Genomic DNA, 24213 nt, shown 5'->3' on the forward strand with positions numbered 1-24213 from the left:
TAGTGAGAAGGAACAGGAAACGACAGAATTGTCTTTTGCTTCTTTAAGTTCCACATTATTGTTCAGCAATTCCGTATGCACAAAGACATCTTGTCATCTAAGCGTTACGAAGTGAGAGCCACAAGGCCGATTTCATAGATCTGCTCATATCATGTCTCCTAACTGTGACTTTGTGTTATACAGCAGTGTGAGATTTTCGGTCATTTTCTTAAACCACAGATTTATAGAGGAAGTTCCTGTTACTCATCCAACCTTTTGAAAAGGGTTAAGAGGCAGTTTATATTTTTCAAGTTAACCTGCAGTTGTCACTTGTGAGATCCCCTGTCTTTTCTCAGATGACAGAGAAGAAATAGAATTGTAAGGCGCAGTTCCTGCCCTTTAACTGCACAGGCTCATTGTGGAAGAAAGGCTAATGCACAGGACAGTTCATGTCAGCCTGCAAACAAATGGGTGTAACCTAAAGCCGCAGCGGTAGAGTGTGTGGTAGCAGGGGTTGGAAGGGAAAGAAAATCGAGCCTTAGTTCAGCGAGAAAAGTGTGAGCTGAGCTTGACCTTGAGGGCTCTCATCATTTGATGTGTTTGGTGTTCCTGCCACCATCGACTGTATGGAAATGCAAAACCAGCTTCTGTTTCCCCAGCAAGTAAATATCTGTCTCCTAGAACTTGAGTAGAGTCTAAGTGAGGTTTTATTTCAGGGTGCTGTGTGTCTCATCCAAAACAGGCAGCTAAGCCATGTTCCTTTGCATGCCTCTAGTAACCCTGTCTAAAAAAGGAAGTCTTCTGGATCAGCTGGGATTCAGGCTTCCTGACCCCTGGTGTTACTTCCTAAAGGCCAGAGATGCTGCTTTTCATAAGTCATCCTGGAATCCTGATGACTCCATGAGCTCATTCAATAGACTGTTCACTTGATCTTAGCCAAAAGGCCAGGAAGTGATCGACAGACTCTTACAAGAGCAATTTATATTTTCCTTTCTAACATCTTTGGCTCACTATGGTCACCTCATTGCTTTTATTAAATGAGTTACTTCCATCATTGGTAACCCTCAGATTGGAGCCTCTGGTTTGTGTGGGGTAACATCTTCTCAGTCTAGGAGAGCAAAAAGCTGTCATTTTGAGTTCCATAATATTGCTCATACTTTTTCAATTGCCCTTGAAGTTTTTGTTCCACTAGAAATCTGATGGCTCCGTGGGTTGGCCATGTATACAGAAAGATCTCCTGCCTCTGTATCCCAAACTTCCTCCCCTTGTTCTGTGTTTTCATAATTGCATTGGTGCTAAGACATACCCAAATAGGATAGCTTTAATAGGAAAATTATTCAAGTGATATCTTGAAAGCATTTGTGTGGTTTAGAAGCAAGCCACTTGTTCCTGTTTCATACTCTATCAAAGCCACCAGTCTATAAATTCAGTAGCTTATGCTAAAAACAGGCTTTGCATATTGAGATAACAGTTTTATATCCAAGAGACCTCTCAGAATTAATCGTTTTTCATTCAGTGGTTCGTTAGTCGGCCAGTAATGGACATACTTCTTGGAAGAACTGGATTCTTAAGGTTGGAATACTATGGCTTTTAACTGGAATAAACACAAAGCACCCCACATCCCCAGAGGATTGGGGAAATGGAAATGGTATAGTTTCCGCAGCACCCTTTCTTACGATGGGTGTTGACCAAAACCCCAAGCGAGGGTAGAAGCACCGCAGGTGGAAACACTTTAGTACCATAGCAGGAGTTCATCCACGGGCAATGTCCATGCCACTAAATACCCAGAGATACTTGTTTTCTTCTTGGGTGGCACTTTGTAAAATTAAACAGGTGCTGGGAAAGACATGCCTTTACCACCAACTCAGATTATTTCTGTTTGCTCCTAATGGTTCCAGAGATGGAACACCTTGTCCCCTTCTCTTCCTTTTACTCCCCAGTTTCTTAGCTTCCCTTTTCATTCCTCTCTGCCTTCTCAAGTTCTTCTCCCTTCCTCTTGCTTCTTGACATGTCTTCCAGCTCATCTCGGAACCTTTTGTGATCAGAACAAATACAGAGGCCTCAAGCAGCCACCATTTTCTAAATGATCCCTTTCCTCTTCAATTTATAAACCTCTTTGTTGAGTTCAGCACTCTGATTCTTGACCGTTCCAAAGCCAGAGGCTAAGACATTTTTGTGTGCTGTTCTGTTTTAAGGTGGGAAACAGAGGCAGGCCAAAGGCAGTGATTCTGATTACACTTGGTAGGATCCACTGTGGCTAAACTAGGAGTGATGGAGGGAGAAGGAAAAGGAGTTTTGGTTAAGTGTTTAAGTAGTTCTTTTTATATGTCCTACCTGTTACTACACCACCATGTGATAGAATGGAAGTCATCCTTTATTTTCTGTTTTTATTCTAGATGATTATCCATTCTGAGGAACTGCTCAAGTCCCTGATGCTAGGTGGTGATCATATGCTTAGTTTTTTTTTAAAGAATTATTTTATATATTTTGAAAGACAGAGAGTTACAGAGAGAAGTAGAGCCAGAGAGAGGGAGAGAGAGAAGGATCTTCCATTCTGCTGTTTCACTCCCCATATGACCGCAGTGGCCAGAGCTGAGCTGATCCGAAGCCAGGAGCCAGGAGCTTCTTCCAGGTCTCCCATGTGGGTGCAAGGGCCCAAGCACTTGGGCCATCTTCTACTGCTTTCCCAGCCCATAGCAGAGAGCTGGATTGGAAGAGGAGCTGCCAGGACTCGAACCAGCACCCATAAGGGATGCCAGCACTGCAGGCTGGGGCTTTAACCTGCTGCGCCACAGCACCAGCCCCTATATGCTTAGTTTCAATAATCAGAGTGCCACCTCCTCCTTCTGACCTCTTACATTCCGGCAAGAATGTTCTCACAGAGCCCTTTCTTTACCTGCCATCATGTGACGAACAAGTGACAGTAACAGGATGGTCTCCTGGCCTCTCTGATCTTGGGGCTGGAGAACACACAATCAGAGTCAGTGTTACACAGAAGATGTCCTTGCTGAGAAACCCCTTGTTCTCTCCTAGGTGACCATGTCGCTTTGCTCTCACAAGATCATATCTGGATCTCGCTCGTTTGTAAACTTACAAGAGTAAAGGGTGATACAGAGTCATTCTCTCCCCACTGTAGGAAAGCCCTCATTCCTGAATTAGAAAATTTAAAACTACCTCTGCAGCTCATGTTCTGCTTCCATCAGACAGAGCTGATGCAGAGAGGAAACAGAAGGTCTAAAGAAGAAACTATAAGAATATAACTTCTGGGGCCGGCGCTGTGACGCAGCGGGTTAATGCTGTGGCTTGTAGTGCCGGCATCCTATATGGATGCTGGTTCGAGACCCAGCTGCTCCTCTTCCGATTCAGCTCTCTGCTATGGCCTGGGAAAGCAGTAGAAGATGGCCCAAGTCCTTGGGCCCCTGCACTGGTGTGGGAGACCCGGAAGAATCTCCTGGCTTCTGGCTTCAGATCGGCATAGCTCCTGCCGTTGTGGCCATCTGGGGAGTGAAGCAGTGGGTGGAAGACCTCTCTCTCTCTCTCTCTCTCTCTCTCTCTGTGCCTCTCCTTCTCTCTGTGTAACTCTGACTTTCAAATAAATAAATAAATCTTAAAAAAAAAAAAAGAATATAACTTTTCATGGTGTTATAGGCTACCACTAATGCACTAAGATGTGGCCTCTCGGTATCCATGGAGATTTGTTTCCAACCCCCTGCAGATACCAAAACCCACCCTGGATCAGCCTGGACCAGTAACACTAGACTTTTTTTACTAAGATGTTCAGCAGACACTTGCTGAGGACTTAGTACAGGCCAAGAAGTGTGGTAGGCTGTGAGTACACAGTGGTGGACACAAGACATCACTCCCACTCAGGTGCAACTTAATGCTAGCTAAGTTCAGTGGTAGATGCCTGACAACTCTGCTGTGTCACAGTGCCAGGGATGGCTTCCTGTTGCTGACTGCTTACTGTCATTCCTCTCAGTAACTTCCTAGCATTAGTTTGCTTAATGCATATTGCGAAAATACCACTGGGAGTTATCGAGGTCAGTTTTTGTTTTTCTTTTTCCATTTTTCAATACTATATATAAGGAATCTGAAGTTTTGGAAAATTAAATTCATTTGTGTTATATCAGGTATGTTCAAAGTAAGTGACAGTAACAGGATAGTCTCCTGATTGGCGACTTTTTGCTATATAATGCTGCCTCTTTCTTTCTTTATTATTATTATTTTTTTTTTTTTTTTGGACAGGCAGAGTGGACAGTGAGAGAGAGACAGAGAGAAAGGTCTTCCCTTGCCATTGGTTCACCCTCCAATGGCCGCCGCGGCCGGCGCACTGCAGCCGGCGACCGTGCTGATCCGATGGCAGGAGCCAGGTGCTTATCCTGGTCTCCCATGGGGTGCAGGGCCCAAACACTTGGACCATCCTCCACTGCACTCCTGGGCCACAGCAGAGAGCTGGCCTGGAAGAGGGGCAACCGGGACAGAATCCGGTCCCCCGACCAGGACTAGAACCCGGTGTGCTGGTGCCACTAGGCGGAGGATTAGCCTATTGAGCCGCGGCGCCAGCCTTTCTTTATTTTTTTTTTAAAGATTTATTTATTTATTTGAAAGTCAAAGTTACACAGAGAGGAGAGTCAGAGCGAAAGAGGTCTTCCATCCGCAGGTTCACTCCCTAATTGGCCACAATGGCTGGAGCTGCACCGATCCAAAACCAGGAGCCAGGAGCTTCTTCTGGGTCTCCCATGTGGCTGCAGGGGCCCAAGGACTTGGGCCATCTTCTACTGCTTTCCCAGGCCATAGCAAAGAGCTGGATTGGAAGTGGAGCAGCCAGGACTCGAACCAGCGCCCATATGGGATGCCGGCTCTGCAGCTGGTGGCTTTACCCGCTATGCCACAGGGCTGGTTCCTAGTGCTGCCTCTTTAGAAAGGCAATGTAACCCCAGTTTGGGGAGGTTCTAGAATATTTTTTGATGGTGATGCCAAGAATTTCCTGTAACTGTCTATAGCAGATAATGGATGTTTTAAAGCCACTTTTCTAAGACAGAAGATCCCTGTGTTACATGAGTAGCTGAGCACCTGTGTTCAAGTGTTGACTAAAATGTCTTTGTGTTCTTCAACTGTGGCATCTATACTTCGTTTCTGCTCTTGTTCCTAACAGACAAAAATTGGATCAGGAAAGCTGATGGGGCCCAAAGGAGTTTCTGTGGACCGCAACGGGCACATCATTGTGGTGGACAACAAGGCGTGCTGCGTGTTTATCTTCCAGCCAAACGGAAAAATAGTCACCAGGTTTGGTAGCCGAGGAAATGGGGACAGGCAGTTTGCAGGTACACTCGATGGTAATATGTAAACCCCCTTTTCTACGCTTCTTCTGCTCACATTTGCATGCTGTTGAAGCATGTTGAAGATGCCGCGTCCCCAGTGTGTTTGCTGGCTATGGGAAAGACACTGGGGATGAACTCTGAGCGAAAGCATGGTCAGCTGCTCCTCAGCCCCTCCACCAGCTGTAAGCCGAGCTGCCAGCCGCAGTCGGCTTTCATTGGCGGCAGTTCACAGCCTGGAAATCTAATCTTCCGATATTCACGTTCAACACAAAGCAAATTTTAAAATGAAGATTTTGAAGACAAAAGTGTTTTGAGGAACAGTGGAGTAGCTCCTGCTTCCACTAAGCTGTGGTTTTATTTAAAGACCCCCCGTCCCCATGAGAAGTTTTGTTACCTTTCTAGGGTTTGCTAAGATAACAGGGGTCAGGAATATGTGCTGGGCGCAGGAAGGGCAGTCCTTCCGGTGCCGCACCTTGCAGTGAGGAGTTCCTTAGACTTCCATGGCTGCAGGAACAGGCTTTCACAGCAGTTTCCTTCGGAAGGGCTGCTTTGTGCGTTGAGCGCTCATTGGCATCATCTTTCTCTGTGCTTTGTCTCCAGTCCCACCAGCTTCTGAATGCCACCCAAAATTAGGAAATGTGCATTTTCGCTCAATTTTCCCTTCCCTCCCCTCCTGTCCCCTTTCCTCCCTTCCCTTCCTTTCCCTTCCCTCCCCTCCATTCCCTTCCTCCCCTCCCCTCCCCTCCATTCCCTTCCTCCCCTCCCCTCCCCTCCACTCCTCTCCCCTCCTCTTCTTTCTCTCTCTCTTTCTCTTTCCCTCTGTCTTCTCTCTCTTTTCTTCTCTTTCTCTCTCTCTTTTTCTTTCCCTCCCTGCCTCCCTCTCTCCTTCCCTTTCTTCCTTCCCTCCTTCCTTCCTTCCTTTTTCCCACGTTGGAGTTTCTTTCCTGATGCTAAGAGTTGCGGGGTCCTCCCTAGTGGGAGATGATAGCCCCAAACTAACACATATTGAGGGAAGCTGGCAGGTGTGTCCTCCAGATGATGGTGTGGAGAACAAACGTTGATGCTTCCTGCTCTTCTCACTTCATCAGGGCTGCTGGGGCCTTTAGCTTGGTCTGCCAGGAGTCAGTGGAGAGCTGCAGGTGTAGAATCACCAGTAATCTGGGGCCAGTGGCCTGGCTGGCTTTCCTTTCAAGGACTGGTTCTCTGATCCTTTGTTCTCTTAAGTAACTAAGTAATATGTGAAGCGTGTTTGTTTCTTGTTACAGTAACTGCGATGCTGATGGAGTTCTCACCTGTTTTTTTTTTTTTCTATCTTTATTGCAGGTCCTCATTTTGCAGCTGTAAATAGCAATAATGAGATTATTGTTACAGATTTCCATAATCATTCCGTCAAGGTATTTCAGGCACCTCAATGGTTGTAAATTGTTAACTGCTTTCATGGAGAAATCAAGCAGGGAGAAAAGAATGTAATGCTAACTACACACAGAGGATCGAGGGGCTTAACCTGGAAGGGTGGACTTTGCTGCTGCTGACAGGAGCAAGTTTTAACCTGGACATACCGACTTGGGAGAGCCAGGGACTTAAACAAAATATGGTGGCAGTCGTTTCTTAGTTTAAAACGTGTAAATTAGGCTGACTCGGAGATCAAATTAAGAAAATTTGCTTTCACACATTTGGTGTTATTTAGAAAATAACGTACTGATAATATAGTACATCTTCCTCACTAGGTACAGGAGGGGCAAGAGTCAACATTTTTAAAATCAGAACATTATAATAAAGTGATTGAAAAGGAATTCCCCATTTACTGAATTGATGAGGAAAGGTTCAGTAATATTCTAGAACTGCCTCCTCAGGGTGTGATGTGTGTTCTACCACAGGTGTGCCAGGTGGCTATGGGCACTGCACTGGTTGACATTTTTATTTTCAGGGCTCTGTGTTAATTTTTAGGGTTCCCATCTGCTTACATCAGTAATACTGGCTTGTATTTACAGAAGTGATATAAAGCCTTCCTTATAAGTAACTTCATTTAAATTTCAAAAAGTGAGCCATTTAATGGAAAAATAGAGCCTAGGGTGATAGGCCATTGGCAAAAGTTTGTACTTAGAGACAACCGTGGTGCACCCAAAGTTATGGAATGATAGATAAGGGGTAGGATTGGGTTTTTTTTATTAGTAGTAGTAGTATTATGGAGGCAGGGAGGGAGAGAGTGCCATCTGCTGGTCCCTCCTCAAATGCCCTCAACAGCCAGGCTGAGCAGGGCTGAAGCTGGGAGCCAGGAACTCAGTCCAGTCTCCTTTGTGGGTGTCAGGGACCCAAGCACTTGACCCATCAGCTGTGCCTCCCAGAGTATGCATTAGCAGGAAGCTGGGATGAGAGAGGAGCCGAGACTCAAACCCATATCTCTGGTATGGATACGCACATCTTCACTGCTAGGCCAAGCCCCCATCGCAGCAATGGGACTTTGAACACCCGAAGAGGCCGCAGGAATGAGGCTTGTGTGTTTCCATCCCTAGACCCTAACCGTGCAAAGCTGAGCAAACACCTGGCGTAGGCTGTGCCCACCCCGCACTGGCAGACAGCGGTGGTTCAGGGAGTTGCCCTGTTTCACTGTGCACAGCTGTGGCCCCCAGCCCTTCCTGTGGGGGAGCCAGCTGGCGCTGTATATGGGATGGCTCCTGTTGACCAGCCCTGGCTGACACAGCAGAAGGAAAGAAAATACACAGAAGTAACCCGAATGCAAGGCAAATGGCAATGCAGGGTTTCAGAAGAACAGGGACACACAAAGTTCTATACATTTCCAGAAGAGCTTTTTGTGATTAAGGCCGTCAGGCACCCTTCCAGTTGGAGGTGGCATTCGACAGGAGCAGGAGTTTGAAGCTGGGAAGGGATTATCATCCAGAGATTTAGAAGAAAGCTTACTATGAATACTTACAAAGAGCAATGCTACAAAAGCAATTTCAGCTCACGCTCTTGCGTAGGTTTTCATATTAATTCATATAGACTACAAATTTATGTAATTTGTAAGTGCTTAAATGACATTTTTAGAGGAGAAAATGAGGCATATGACAAATGTATAATTCATGAGATTCTAAGACCTGTTTAAGTTTTCAGTCCAGTAGAGGTAAATTATTTTAGGCATTTATTTCAATGCTGTTTTCCTCTTATTTAATAAAATCATAGCCTTGTTTTGTTTTCCCTTTTCTCCGTGACAGCTATTGCCATGTAACTTCTATGAGAAACTTGTACTTTTGTCTGATAGAACAGCAGTTAGCAGTTCTGGATTCAGGGCTCTTTTGGTAAATGTCAAAACAGTGTAGGTCAGGCTAACAATTAATCTGCCGTCATTACTTTTTTAGCTGTCTGCAGTGCAGTGTCTGTGGAGAAAGTGTCCCAAGACCTCCAGTAGATACCAAAACCACAGATAGCACCTGAACCTGTGCATTCCGTTTTTCCCTATACACACATCCCTATGGTAGAGTTTAATTTGTAAATTAAACCCAGCAACAGACTAATGACAACAACTAAGAACAAAAGGAACAACTATACTCATGTGCTACAATAAGCATGTATTTCTAGAATTTTCCATGTCAAATCTTCATGCTGCCATCATGAGTAGCCGAAACAGCAGGAAGTGAGACCCTAGGTGAAGGGGGACAACCACCTGTGGTCTCTTTTCATGGCAGAGCAAAAGGGACAAGATAGGACATTGTCCATCATTCCAAAATGAAGCAGATGACCTGAGACTGTTTGGATTATGCCAAAGAAAGCATGCTGACGAAGATGTTAACACAAACACACACACACAAAGATGAGCCATGGGAATTAATAAAGGAAAGAGCAGGGATTAATAACTTGTGTCCTCTCTTGCATAAGCACACTCCTGTTGGTCTGTAAAACCCAATGCTGTCTGTAAACAGGGACTGGAAGAGTCAGGGAAAAACAGTCTGAAGCATAATATCTTAGTAAGAACTGGTTGTTCTTATCTGTCCACCCTGAAGAATCAGTGAGGGGTGGGCCTTTGGCATTGTGATTCACGGGCTGGTTAAGATGTCTGTGACCCCATCAGAGTGCCTGGGTTCAGTCCCTGGCTCTGGCTCCTGACTCCAGCTTCCAGCTAATGCAGACCCTGGGAGGCTGTGGTGACAGTTCACCCACAAGGGAAACCTGGATAGAGTTCTCAGCTCCCAGCTTTGGCCCCACCCCCCACCCAAGCCGTCGTGGGCATCTGGGGAGTGAACCAACAGATCCTTCTGTGTGTCCCTCTCTCTGCCCCTCACATAAATGCATTTTTAAGATATGTGTTTTGAAAAAAGCACTAGCAGGATTCTCCAGGCACCTTCAGATTCGATCTGTGCTCGGTTGTGGTGAACTTTTTTGCCCAGTTCCATATCTGTAAAGGTGCCTTGCACACGACACTTTTTGCTTTGCTGATGAATATTTCTAAGCATCTAGGCAATATGATAATGGAAGCTTAAGATACGTCCTAGAGAGCTTTCAAAGCGAGTAAATATCATCTGAGTCAGTATAAACTAGTGCTTACTATGTTATCATTAAACACAGTAACAATTTAATTCTCTCAAGATCAGTATTCTGTACTTGATACATGTATGGTAACTCAATTAATAAGAATATTTAATTAACCACAGAAATCCATTGCTTGACCATATCAGTTACGTAAGAGAATTTGCTTGAGAGATCAGTCTAGCCCTTCACTTCTCACAGCCTTCCTTCTCTCAGTAGTTCTGCTCTGCAAATCCTTAGAATCACAAAAACTCTGCTTTAACTAACATTTTCTGGGGGCACACAAAAAAAGCCCCTTTTCTTATTCTTCCTCCACTGCTATGTCACTCACTTACACACGCACTGTGAATTTTCCCTTTTCTAAGCATGAAGTCCAGTCTGTCCTTTCTTGTTAATTGGTATAGTAAGACAGCAGTAAATTCTGAGCACCTACCTTCACACGAAATTCCTACTTTCTGATTCAAACTGGATGATCACCCCAGCTGTTAGATACCATGCCCATTTAAAAGTTAATTTTACTTAAGGCAGAAAGAATAAGACTGTTGAAAACTGTAGCTCTCCTCACTCATACCACCTTATATTTGTATAACATTTTATAATTTACAAGTATTTTTCATATAATTAATAATCAGATGTAAACAAAAAAGCGATTTAACAATTGACAAATCAGATTTACTTAGTAAATTGGGAAATGACAATTGATATGGATCTAGTTTGCAGATTTTTTTTTTCCTATGTCTTAAGTCAAAGGTCTCGTAATAAATAATTTGCTCAGGTAGATATTTTTAAGATCTATAGTGTTGGGCCAACTATTTTTAATTGAAAATAAATTTATTTTTAAATCTTTGATACAGGTGTTCAATCAGGAAGGAGAATTCATGTTGAAATTTGGCTCAAATGGAGAAGGAAATGGGCAGTTTAATGCCCCAACAGGTGTGGCAGTGGATTCAAATGGGAACATCATTGTGGCAGACTGGGGAAACAGCAGGATCCAGGTAGGCGAGCATCCCCAGGTGTATATATAGAGTGGTTGCTGTTTATTAAAAGTGATGAATTGGCTGTCCTCCAACCTGCAATGCTTTTCATTCTGCATTGGTTGGGTCCTAAGACCATAGATAATCTCACCAGAAGGACCAAACTAAGCAGGGTCCTAAGCAGCAGATTACCAAAATGAGGGGGTTTTTAACATGCACCCCACACTCTGCATCCAAAGGGCTTTTGGATGTGATTCAAGAGATCCATTGAACAAAAAATTACTATATTATTTTTACTAATTTCTTTTATTTGTTATTTCCCTTCATCATGGTTAAAGGCAACAATCATAGTAATTTTAATAATACCCTTGACTCTGTCACCAAGGAAAATCACCAAAATTTTCATGTCAGATTACATGTTGTAGACATCGTGAATTATGAATTATATTATCACAACTTCAAAATCATAGTTATCATTAGACCCACTACTACTTGTTACGTAATGTGCTGATTTAAAAAGCACATTTACCAAAACCAAAGTCACAACAATAACAACAAAGCTACAAGCAATATCCTTGATGATCACAGAAACAAAAATCCTAAACAAAATACTAGCAAACAGATTCCAGAACACATTTGAAAATTATTCACCATGATCAAGGGGGTTCCATTTAAGGGATGCAGGATGGTTCAACATGCACAAATCAAAAAAAAACTGTGATATGCTACATCAACAGAATGAAAGACAGAAATCATATGATCATCTCAAAAGGTGCAGAAAAACCATTTGATAAAATCCAATATCCTTTTATGATAAAAACTCTGAAGTATAAAAGGAACATACCTCAATATCGTAAAGGCCATATATAACAAGCCAACAGCTAATATCAGACTGAATGGGAAAAGCCAAAATCTTTCTCTAAGATCTGGAACAAGAAAATGATGTCCACTTTCATCTTTTTTTATTGAAGTTAGGACTAGAAGTCCTAGGCTAGACTATTAAGCAAAAGAAAGACATAAAGAGCATCCAAATTCGAAAGGAAGAAGTCAGAAATGGTCTCTGTTTCCAGATAATGTGGTCTGATATATAGAAAGTGCCAGATTCACTGGAAAGCTGTTAGAATAAGCAAGTTCAGCAGAGTTGCAGAGTACAAAATCAACATGCAAAAACAAGCAGCAGTTGTTATACACCAATAAAGAATTATCTGAAAAAGCTATCAAAAAAGCAATTCCATTTCTAATAGCTACCCAAAAAAAAACCACCTAGGAATAAATTTAACCAAGCAGGTGAAATATTTCTACAATAAAAAGTATAAATCATTGATTGAAGAAATTGCAGAGTACACTAAGAACTGGAAAGACATCCCATGTTCATGATTAGAAGAATCAGTGTCACTAAAATGCCCATATTACCCAAAACAGTTTTCAGGATCAGTGAAATTATCAATCAGTGATATTTTTCACAAAAGTAGGAAAAAAACACTATTAAACTTTGTATGGAAACACAAAAGACTCTGAATGGCCAAAAAGAATCTTGAATAAAAAGAACAAAGCAGGAGGCTATATACTGTCTAACGTTGAGATACATTTAAAAAAACAAAACTACAGTAATTAAAATGGCATGGATTTCACATAAAAACAGATCTATAGATCAGCAGAACAGCATAGAGACTCTAGAAGTAAACTCATGCATCTTTCCCCAACTGATCTTTGATGAAGGTGCAGAGAGCATCTATTGGAAAAAGGAATCTTTCCTGTTACTCATGCTGGGAAAATTGGATGTCAACATGTGGAAGAATGAAATTAGACCTGGAGTTAAAAATACAACACCATTTCACAATTGCTGAACAAAACAAAATACTTTGGTATAACAAAGCATGCCCAGAATTTGTGTCCTGAAAACCATAAAATACTGCTTCAAGAAATCAAATAATATATTTAAATCAGTGGAGAGATAAACCATGTTATGGATTGCAAGATTTAACAAAGATGTCACTAGGCCCCAAACTGATATACAGACTTAATACAAAATCCCAGCAGGATGTTTTGGTAGATATAGAAAAGATTGCTGTAACGTTTATGTAGCTAGGCAAAGGAATTAGAATAGCTAAAACAATTTGGAAAAAGAATAAAGTGAGAGAAGTCCCTCTATCAAGTTTCATGATTTACCATATGGCTGCAGTAAGACTGTGATGTTGGTGGGGAGACAGACACATGCATTAGTGGAAGAGAATAGAACATATAAAAATAGCTCCCACACATGTACAGCCAAATGACTTTTGACAAAAGCATAGAAAGCAATCAAGGGAGGGATGATAGCCTTTTCAACAAATGGAAGTTGGAGCAATTAAAATAACCACGACACTAAAAAGCAATAGATTAATGATATACTCAAGAACTTGGATGCATGTCAAGTGCAGCATGCCAGGTGAGAAAAGGCACTTTCAGAAGATCACATAGTGTATGATTCCATTTATATAACATTCTTGAAATGACAAAATTAGAGAAGAAAAACAGATTAGTAGTTGCAAGGGTTAGAGATGTGATGGGGATATGAGGAGGAGATAGGACAAAAAGGGGTAGCATAAGGGAGATCTTTGTGGTGATGGAATAGTTCTGTACACTGATGGTGGTGTTGGTTACACAAATCTACACGTGGTAAAATGACAACTATACATAGACACCACAAAGTCAGTTTATTGGGTTTTATGAGATTCTGGAATCATAGAAGATATAAACATTGGACGAAATGGACGAAGGGGATGCAAGACCTCTCTACTATCTTTGCAACTTCCTATGAATATACAATTATTTCAAAATTGAAAGCTAACAAAATAATAATAATGAATTTATGTGTTGATCATTTAGGAATCATGAATGACATTTGGCATTTTGTTTAAAAAATAATAAGACTGGTTATATCCTGTGGCAAAAAACTTTAAACAGAATTCTAACATGGGGTCTACATGGTCTTTGCCAGACTGTCAGGGGGGTTCGTGGAGAGTTCTAGACCGTTCTTTGCTCTGGTTTCTCAATGCACACACCTGCACGGCTGTAAGCATGCATTTACAGACAGCTCTGTTCACCCTTGCTGACATGGCCCTGTGTCATGCACCAGAGTTCATAGCATAGCTAAGTCTGGTGGCTTTTATATGTCTCCATGAGGATAGCAGTGATCAGCATTTCAAATCTGACATAGCTATCTGCCTCTCAGAAGAAGAGTTGATGTTATCAGTGTAACACAAAATGCTTTTATTTCTCCAATTTATTGATCTCAATTATTCCAGTGGCTGTCTGCCCTGAAGGAGGCATTCATGAAGACTTTGATATGCTATAGAAGCCAGACAGGGAACTAAGTTCACAAAGCAATACTATCCGGGATCACAGATGCTCAACTGTTTGGACTGTGACCCCTGTAACACCCACCTCGTTACACTGCCTTTTAAAACACCATGCAGGCCACACCAAATGGTCAGAAGACCAGACTGGGTCATGGGAAGGGGACATGTAAGGTCCTGAACTTGCTCCTTTTATTTCCTCATCACAGAAGCTTACAGAGCAGCAGACGACCTTGGTGTATGAAATGTACATACTGAGTCATTGACTTCTTACGACTCCTTTCTGAAAAGGAAAAAACAATCTCTTATTTTCTCATTGCATGTTATGACTCAGGACCATTTGTGATCTGGTTGCTGACTCTTCTTCCTTGTGATTGGGGATGGAAGGGAGATATGAGGCTTGAAAGGGAAGAGAAGGCGTAGTGTGAAAAATGAGGACCGTTCGTTTTGCAAACACCATCCAGGACCATGAACGTCAGATACCTGAGCAACCACTATAGAATAGGAGTGAGATCTGGCACCCAGAAAAGGAGGAGGGGGAGCTTTGAAGAGTTCATGAAAGAATGGAATGAAGAGAGAAGTTTGTTGGGTGCACAAATTTTGAAATCCATGCATAGTTTTTTAGTAATACGTGTTTTCCATGAACTTTTTGAAGAACCCTTGTATATACCACAGTGGCCTAAGCAACCTTAGGATGTTACATGCTTTTTTGTTTAAAAAAAAAAAAAAGGCATCAAGCATTTTCTAACCAATGTCTCAGCATATTACTATGACCTTCTTTATAACACGACTGTATTTTTTGCAGGTTTTTGATGGAAGCGGATCATTTTTGTCTTACATTAACACATCTGCTGACCCCCTCTATGGCCCCCAAGGCCTGGCCCTGACCTCAGATGGCCATGTTGTGGTTGCAGACTCTGGAAATCACTGTTTCAAGGTCTATCGATACTTACAGTAACCATGGGCAGCTGGACACCCCCTTCCCAAGGTCTTGCACTACAAACTGGAATGGATTTCTCCACGGGGGACCAGATCATGACTAGACTTCATGTCAGAGAGAATCGATGGCGAACTTTCCAAGGTTATTTCTGAATGTAACAATTTCCTTAAAAACTGCTTATCCAATTTCCGTAATTCACCTTTAGGGTTTGAAAAAGAAAAAAGAATCTCTTCTACTGAATCTGTAAAAACTGCAAAGTTTTACACCTGTGAACTATGGCTTATAGGACAGGGATTTATGTAGTTAAACTGATTTTGCAAATCAAGCAAGCATTAAAAAAAAAAAAAAAACTAGACTACATAAAGGTATTTATTAATCCTGTGAATGGTAGCTTTTGCACAGAGCTTCCAGAAACAAAACAATGACAAAATCTGTTGTAGTTATATTCTTTATTGAGCCTAGGTCACAGGACCTGGGGAATGTTCTAACCTCACTTTTACAGGAGGTATTACTCTTGTGGCATTTTTTGGTTATCAACAGCTCCACATAAATTATTTTAGAAAAAAAAATAAGACAGTCTTGCAAAATCATTCTAGCTTGATCAGCTGGCCTCTTGAGTTTAGCACTTAAGAATCAATGCAAATTTCCCTATCTTTCTGGGTTAGATCAAAGATCCTTTGTGTGTGTTCTTTCCACCTTCTCATTCCTGCTCACAGAAAACCAAGTACATTTCCAGGGAAGCCTGAAATTCCTCGTGCTTTGAGAAGCATATTCCAAAAGTGATTCTCCCTTTTGGTGAACAGACAGCCTTGTCATCTCCAGATGGCTGCACTGGAGTGCAATCATGAAAAAGTCACGTTTTGTGTGCCATGTTTGCACATGTGTCTTTCCTCTCCCACTTCACGAAAGCGAAAGCTTTACCTCTTGCAAAACGTCAGCACATGTGATAGGACACCAGGATCCTAGGACAGAGAGCCATAAGTAGCCCTTTGGAGGACTGATGGTGTCAACCAAAGGCATGTGATTGATGGATTAATGATTCCCCCCTTAGAAAGCAAGTGTTACCAAAGTTGTGTTATCTTGAGAGCATTACAGGTAAGGGCATGTTATGGTTATTTATCATTGTTTAATGACTAGTAGAGGCGTTAAGGGACTATGTATATGCGATTAGGGTAAGATAGAATGTACAATATATACATATATATATTATAGCTGAGTCTTTGGTGTATTGAGATAGGCAGCACTCTGAAAGACGGAGGCATCGTCCAGCCATTCTTCAGCACATTCCTTCACTGCGCATTGAAAACCGTCCTAGAGCCAACCCTCAAGCAGATTTCATTTTTGCCATTTTCTAGGAGTGATGGTGGTAGCTGACTTTGAGTCAGAAAATAGCCTTCTGTGCTTTCTAAGCAAAAAAGGAATAAAAAAAAAAAAAAACAGGCAGGAAGGCAGGTCAAAAGAAAAGCAGAACTTGAGTTACATTGAATTTAAAATTAAGTATAAGTGCATTTTGGGAAATTGTTAATCTGTCATTGATACTGTAAAATAAGATGCAGTCTGTTTCCACTGTTTAATTTGTTTAACTCAGTTCTACCAAAAAAGATGTTGTGTTTGGCATTTTTGATAATGACTTTGGGATCTTTTTCACTGGAAGCACCTTAGAACTGTACTATAAGAAAACATTTCCCATATGTATGATTATTTGAATGTGATGTCTCTTGCTTATTAATTTAGACTTCATCCTCTCTATAGGACTTTTAAAATTTAGAAGGGAATGTAGCTACTTCCAGTTGTCTATTAAATTTAAAACCAACCGCTGAGGGGAAAACGTTTTCTTGGGAAGATTTTCATTTAGGGTCAGTGGTTTGTTTTTTTAGTTAGGTAGAGTTTTTAATATGTTTGAGCCTGTCTGAGATAAGCCTGTCAAATCCAGTAACATTTTTTAAAATGTTAAACCAAGACACTGTTTCCTAACATCAGTGAAATAAGCCTTTCTATTTAACCACTCGTGTTTTCTGAGTGCCTGCTAGGTTCCAGGCACTGGGAATACTGTGATGAAACAGGCAGAAATCCCTACCCTTTTGCAGCTTACATTCTGGGAGGGAAAGTATTTTTCCATTGACTAACACTTTGCCTGGAAGATAGGCTAGACTGTTGATAGTTCCTAGTTATACTCTAAAAAGAAAACTTTCTAAGTTATTCAAATTAATTTTAGTTTATTTTCACAAGTAAAAAATGGCTTCCTATTTTGATTCTGTCACAGGCCAGTGACCTTAAAATTAGCTTACTCAAAGAGGATTTTTGCACATTTGTATCTGTGAACTTAGAAACTGACTTATATATGAACCAGCCGCCATGTCATGTCTGTCCAGGCTAGACTGGACACAATGCTCATTGTTTTTCATGTCCATACTGACACAGCCTGGAATGAAACAGGACAGCCTTTTGGACCTGTTCCATTGTCCAGAGCTGAAACATGTCCTGCGGGCACTCCAGGAAACTCTGACTTTGTCCCCCCAAATGTGTACTCATATGTGTTAACATACAGAAAACATGTCACACTTGGATATACATGTGCATTTACTGTATTTCTTGGTAAGCATATTTTGGGGGACAGTGCTGCTTATGAGATACAAATAGACAAGGTTTAAATGAAATTCTGTCACATTCTATGGAAGATGGTTTCTGGTAAAGTGAGAAGGATATTAAAATAAGTGGCATTTTTTTTCTAGACTACCATATTTGCTTGATTTCGCTTTGTCAGGTGTACAGAATCTGTCATACGTTCATAATAAGTAGCTCTGAAAGGTTCAGATTTCCCCTGGGCACTTATGGCAAACCATTGCCAGTTAGGGTTGCAAGGTCAGTGACGATGCAGTCCGTGCTGGGACAGCCCCTCCCTGCTGGACGCAGGAAGTTAGTCACCTGGCCATCCAGAAACACATGAACACAAAGCTTCTGTGACTGTTTGCCATTTTTTTTTTAAGTACTAACTAGTATTTTGACCAAACTTTTAGTCTCCAGAACTAAGCGAGTCCTCACCTTTCCTTATTTTAATTTACTCTAACTAGATTCAAGGCAAATACATCCTCCAGAGCCATGCAACTAGAACATGCTTGCTTCCACTACGAAATATACAGGGTATGTACAAACATGGAGTTAACTGGAATAGTAGTGTAGCGGCAAGTACTGATGAATTCCTAACCCCGAAGGGTTAACAAATGCTTTGGTGATAGCACCGAGTTAATTGGAGAAAATGGTAAAGAAATACAGGATAGTCTTCAATAACTTCAGTGGGAAGAATCTTTTTCTAACTGGGATTCAGTAGTATCCTGTCTACTTAACAACCTCTGAGAAGGGAGGCGTGTTTTTAGTTAAATAATTTTAAAACAAGACAAGTTCCCAGTAGTATAAAATTGAAGCTATTTGATGCAAACATTATCTAGTTTTACAGAAAACTGAAAATCGTAATACTGTTGCTTTCTGTAAATGTTGCAGGGTTTTAAACTTTACAGTTATTTTAATATTTTTGATAACTAGGAACCTAGTGTTGCCATAAAGGAAACTAAGTGCCCATTAAAGATTTGTTTAGTATAAATAAGTATCTTGCTTTGTTTTAATGACAGTAGGCTACAAATCATGATGCTAATCTTAAAACCTTTCTAAAGATGAATGGTGAGGCAGTGGTTGTGTGTTTGTGGAGAATGTATGAAAGCTATTTCCTGTTCTAGAGTAGACTAACACATTGGCCATGTTGTTCCAATGAATGTACAGCACTTCCATTAACTTTTGAAAGGAACACAGCCTTAAACTCAGTGCTTTTGCTTTATGACATTGGAATGTTCTGTCATCAACAGAGTGTGTTCTTGTACTGGAATTCCTTCTCTCATTCTCAGTTCTGTCACCTTCCAATCCTGTGTATGAGTAGGAAGGCTTTTCTTTTGGCTTCTTTTTTTCTTCTTGGGTTTTGTACATTCCCTCTTCGTAGACCTGTTTGGTACGTTTTGTGTCTAGAACACTAAGTCTTGCGCTCTCTGACATTGACACTGATGTATTCTCATTATTTGTTCGTTTATGAATCAAATTGCTGACTGCCTATTTAAAGAAAAGAATGAACGCTGTGCATCAAAGTGTGTGTTTGTAGCGACATATGTACCACAGTATTTTGGATGCTTTAGTCTACAATAAAAACTTTAAATTAATTCTGTCTTGAAACATAGGAGAAACAAGATTCATGTGTATATCTTTACCATGCACAAATTCTCAAATCGTTATAATAAAGCTTGTTTTCTCCATTTCTAAGGTGAATGATTATTTATTTAACATTTGTTCTCTAAGTGAAGGGAAAGAAAGAATGTTCCAGAACATGTGGAAGTTAGCAGTGCCTCAGCCAAACTGTACATACTAGTTAGCAAAGTTTGCTATGATGCTAATAATCTATTAGCGTTTAGGAAGTACCTTTTATAAAAAAAATAAATAAAAGATTGATTTATTTATTTGAAAGACAGAATGCCAAAGAGAGGGAGTGATAGAGAAAGAGAGCTTCCATCTATTGGTTCACTCCCCAAATAGCGACAACAGTCAGAGGCTGGGCCAAGTCAAAGCCAAGAGCCAGGAACTCCATCCGGGTCTTCCCATGTGGGTGGCAGGGGCCCAAGCACTTGGACCATCTTCTGCGGCCTTCCCAGGCACATTAGCAGGGAGCTGGATCAGAAGTGGAGCAGCTGGGACTCCCAGATGGCACTCATCTGAGATGCCAGTAACATAGGGGCAGCTTATGCTGTGCACATACAGTGTCTACCCGGAGGAAGTACCTTGAACAGGAATTTTGAAAATCCTGGCACACTGGTAGAAGCATGTACATTTAAGGGTTATAAAAGTAGATCAAAATCACAATCTTTACAGTCTTTAAATAACCACAAGATAAAGAGTCCTTCTGAGGACGATGGCAGAGACACTTCTGGGGAGTGAAGTGCACTAAGGAGGGATCCCACTGCAAACCTTTAGGGACCGGCATCTAACCAGATGGAGTTCAGAACAGTAAAACTATCTACATTATATCAAGCAGTCCTCAAAGCACCTACAGAACATGTCTGCACAGCTGTGGGGTTTCAGGCTCCAGAGCAGCCTGAAACAAAAGTCATGTCTGTTCCAAGAAGTTAGTCTGCATGGTCATCAAACCAAAGGGAATGTTCCTAATCATAATCTCCATTCATGGTGTCAAAGTTGTCCTTTAAAAATTTTTAGATGGATTTTTATTTATTCAAGAAGCAGAAAGAGAGACATAGAGAATTCAAATGTTCTGGTTCACTCCCCAAATGCCTGCAACAGACCCAAACTGAAAGCCTGGAACTCAACCTAGTCTTGCAATTACTTGAGCCATCACTTGATGCCTTTTGTGTTAGCAAGAAGCTGGAACTGGGGCACAGAGCCAGGACTTAAAGCCAGGCACTACAAACCTTGTCAAAAAACTTAAGTCAAATACTTGAATTTGCCATTTAAAGTCCCTAACCTACAGCTGCCTTCCCCATGGTCAGGATGGGTGTCTGTACTTGGTGTTTCTCTTTTTGTACCATGATAAAGGAATATTGTCGCTGTTCCTTGACTGTAAACAAATCATTGTTGTTTTTTTTTTTTGTACAATTACATGCAATTTTTTCTCTGCTATATTTATAGGCTTTTATACTCTAAGTTTCTGACTTGTATTTTGCTGTGATGGAATAAATGCTAAGATTTATCTTAATTCAAGATGGAGCTCTAAGTACCCTTCTTGAACAGTGAAGAAACACAATAAAATTTGTTTTGCTTTCTGGAGAGTTAAAAAAAAAAACCTTCCAGAACAGATTGGAACATCTGAAGAGGTGTCCTTGGCTTTGGAAGAACAGCTGAAACAACAGGAACGAGAAGACAACCAAATATGACTGCCAACTGCCAACTGTCGACTGTGAATATTCATGTTGTCAGATGCAACTGTGAGAAGTAAACATTTGGTTCATTTTCAAAGTAAGGTATTTAGCTATAAGTACACAACTAGCTAGCATAACAGCTTGCAGATATGTGGAAAGTTACAAGTAGCTAGCTAGCATAACAGCTAGATTACATGCACCTGGAAAGTTCTTAGGCAACCAGGATGTTAGGAGTGGTCAAAAGAGCTGGAGGAATGCTGGGAAGACTGTAACCCCATAGTACTCAGCCAGTGAGGAACTGGGGGAGGGGCCCGCCTTCTAGGAAGTAAATGGCTTGCTGTAAACCACCCCTGGTGTACTGGCCCACCAGGCCCCTGGTCGTGCAAGATGGTTAATAAAGTCTCCTAAGCTGCGCTTCCTGGGTCTGAGTCCATGCTTTGAGTGGATGGGTGAGGCTGTTTCTCGCATTACTTCTAGTCTTCACTTATTTTTTTCCCTTGTCAAGCAACATTGCCATGGCGGGCTCTGTGGAGGGTTTCTTTTACCAGGGAAAGTGGATGTGTGCCATAAGCCTCTTGTCCCATGTTTGAGCTCAGCACATGTCAGATTGCCCTTCAGGAACACGATTCACTTAAAGCCAGGTGCACGCCTCTCTACAGCAAAGAAGGAGTCCAGTACTGCCCAAGCTGGGAGACAGGAACATCCTGTCCATATTCAATCATCTACCCACCTGTGTTTTTATTGCTATAGTCACTGGACAAATGTCCAAGCAAATGTCTTTTTTTTTTTTTTAATTTTACTTATTTATTTGAAAGGCAGAGTGACGGAGAGACAGAGATCTCTCTGCTGGTTCACTCCCCCAAATGGCTGCAATACCTAGGGCTGTGCCAGGCGGGAGCCAGGAATCCAGAACTTCACCTGGGTCTCCCACAGAGCTGGATCATAAGTTAAGCAACTGGAACTCGAGTCGGCGCTCCTATGAGATGCTCAGCCTGCTTTGCCACAATGCTGTCCCTCAAGCACCTGTTTCACACTGGCCTTTCAGGTATGTGGCTGGGAGACAAGGATGATGTTGAAGCCTGTATGTGGGTGATCCCGTGAGGCTGCCTGCCTAGCCCATGTAGTTAGCCTGACTGCTGGCAGGCGGTGGGAGCCCCGGGCACATTTCCCCCCACCCTGCCTTCTGCCAATCAGGTAAACTGCCCCCAGGTGTGGCCCAGGCCCACCTGGAAAGCTACCCTAGCTACGTGACCTTCAAGCTGATTGGAGCGGCATATTGGTGCCTGTGTTGGTTCTGTCCTACAGAGTTAGTGTTGCCCTGAATTAGTTACACCCCTTCTGCCTGCCCTTTAAAAACTATGTGGTCGTTAATAAAGCAGATAAGTTCACCAAAGCCTGTCACCAGTGCTTTTTGTGGAAGAACACCATCCCCCTACTCTCCCCAACAGTGCGGGCCTTGCAGGGCAAGTCCACACCTGTACCCTCCAAGAGGTTATAGCCTGGTTGGTGAAACGGACCAGATACTGCTAATACCATGAGCTGCTTTTATATTCCACAAATAGTTATTAAGCCTAGCCACTAGAGAAGTCTCGGTTCTCATGAAGCTTTGTCAGTAGACAAATGCATGAGAAAAATAAATGAATATGTGTTTGGCTGGCTACATAGTTTATGGGGCCTGGCTCAAAATGCAATTGCAGGACTCTGTTCAAGTAGCATGAAAAAGCCATTTTCCTTTATTCTACAGTCTCTCCATGTGTCTTGGAATATATATATATATATATACATATTTTTTTTTGCTAGTTAATGTCATATTCTGTTGGTCATGGGGACATTTGCTGGGTGAGTATAGACCCTCAGAGGCACTCAGAGCTATACCCTGCAGCTGAGACTCATCCCACACTTGTGGTAAAAGAGAGCAACAGAGTATGGATTGTCTCGGGAAAAACAAATATTGTGAAACTATAGAATGCTCATGAAGAAATGATGGCAGATGAGGCAAAGTTACAAAGAGGAAGTCACTGCACCTGCTCTTAAGGAGTTTACATTCCAGATGGAAAGATAAAGTATCTGGGCAGTATTATGGTACAGCAGGTTGAGTCACCACTAGTGATGCCCCCTGCATCCCATATCAGAGTGCAGGTCTGAATACTGGTGGCTCTACTTTTGATCCAGTTCCTGCTAATGTGCCTGGGAAAGCAATGTATGACGGCCCAAGTGCTCAGGCTCTGGCCATCCACCAGGATGGAGTTCCTGTCTCCTTGCTGTAGGCTGTCCCATCCTCGGCCAGTGGAACCATCTGGGGAGTGCACCAGTAGATGGCAGGTCTCTGTCTCTCACTTTCATTCTCTCTCTCCACCTGATCCCTCTGTCACTCTGCCTTTCAAATAAATAGGTAAATCTTTCAAAAAATAAAAATAGAAGAGTGTTGTATGGAGCAAATCAAGATATGAGCCATGGAGCAGGGTTAATAAAAGATGAAGGATGAAGTTCCCACAAAATTGAGGGGATGCATCACGACAGTTGTATCAGTGTAATTATGAGCAGCAAATCACTTTCATTTTCAGAAGTGCCCCAGTTTGGACATTTTCACCGTACTCTAGTGTTTCTCAAACTCTTCTCCACCATCATCCCCCTAAGGAACTTTTGGACATTTTTCCCCTGATCACTCCCCTATCCCCATTTGGTGAATTGTTTAATGCCAGGGGTATATTGTATATCTGTTTATGTGCTAAGGGCCACAAACCATCATCCCACCAATGGTCCAAGATCTTTATGCCCCCAGGAATCAGTTTTGATATTTCCTGTTGAGAATGATGCTCTACACAAATGACATAATAGCACTGTCATTTCTAACTCAGCATCTGTACTGTGACTGAGAAGTTAATGCTGTTTCTTCCTTGAAATTGTTAGACTAAAAGAGTAAGTGCTTGGGCTCCTGCCATCTGTATGGGAGACCAGGATGGTGTTCCAGGCTCCTAGCTTCAGCCTGGTCCAGCCCTGGCCATTGTGGCCACTTGGGGGGGTGAACCAGTAGATCTCTTTATCTGGGGCAGGAGCTGTGGTGTAGTGGGTAAAGCCACTGCCTGCAGTGCCCACATCCATATTGGTGCTGGTTTGAGTCCCAGCTGCTCCAGTTCCATTCTAGCTCTCTGCTATGGATTTGGAAAGCAGTAAGATGGCCCAAGTCCTTGGGCCCCTGCACCCATGTGGGAGACCTGGAAGAAGCTCCAGGCT

At 42.0% G+C, this 24213-nt stretch overlaps 1 protein-coding gene across 18 annotated transcripts in view; it reads left to right on the plus strand.

Annotated features, from left to right (window-relative positions):
• The window catches only part of TRIM2 (tripartite motif containing 2), a 182682-nt gene extending 163314 nt beyond the window's left edge, over nucleotides 1-19368 (plus strand). For 10 of the 18 annotated variants that reach the window (XM_089302319.1, XM_089302316.1, XM_089302317.1 and 7 more), the window contains exons 9-12: nucleotides 5135-5315; nucleotides 6624-6694; nucleotides 10676-10816; nucleotides 14939-19368. In XM_089302319.1, coding sequence (XP_089158445.1) covers nucleotides 5135-5315; nucleotides 6624-6694; nucleotides 10676-10816; nucleotides 14939-15091 — 546 coding nt within the window. In that variant the 3' untranslated portion in view covers nucleotides 15092-19368. The remainder of the gene's footprint in view (nucleotides 1-5134; nucleotides 5316-6623; nucleotides 6695-10675; nucleotides 10817-14938) is intronic. The other 8 variants (XM_089302322.1, XM_070047371.2, XM_070047372.2 and 5 more) reach the window with 1 other exon arrangement.
• Nucleotides 19369-24213: the final 4845 nt, after the last annotated feature.

Source organism: Oryctolagus cuniculus, chromosome 8 (assembly GCF_051225735.1).
Source record: "Oryctolagus cuniculus isolate XC-2025 breed Fujian yellow rabbit chromosome 8, ASM5122573v1, whole genome shotgun sequence".
NCBI classification, from domain to species: domain Eukaryota; kingdom Metazoa; phylum Chordata; class Mammalia; order Lagomorpha; family Leporidae; genus Oryctolagus; species Oryctolagus cuniculus.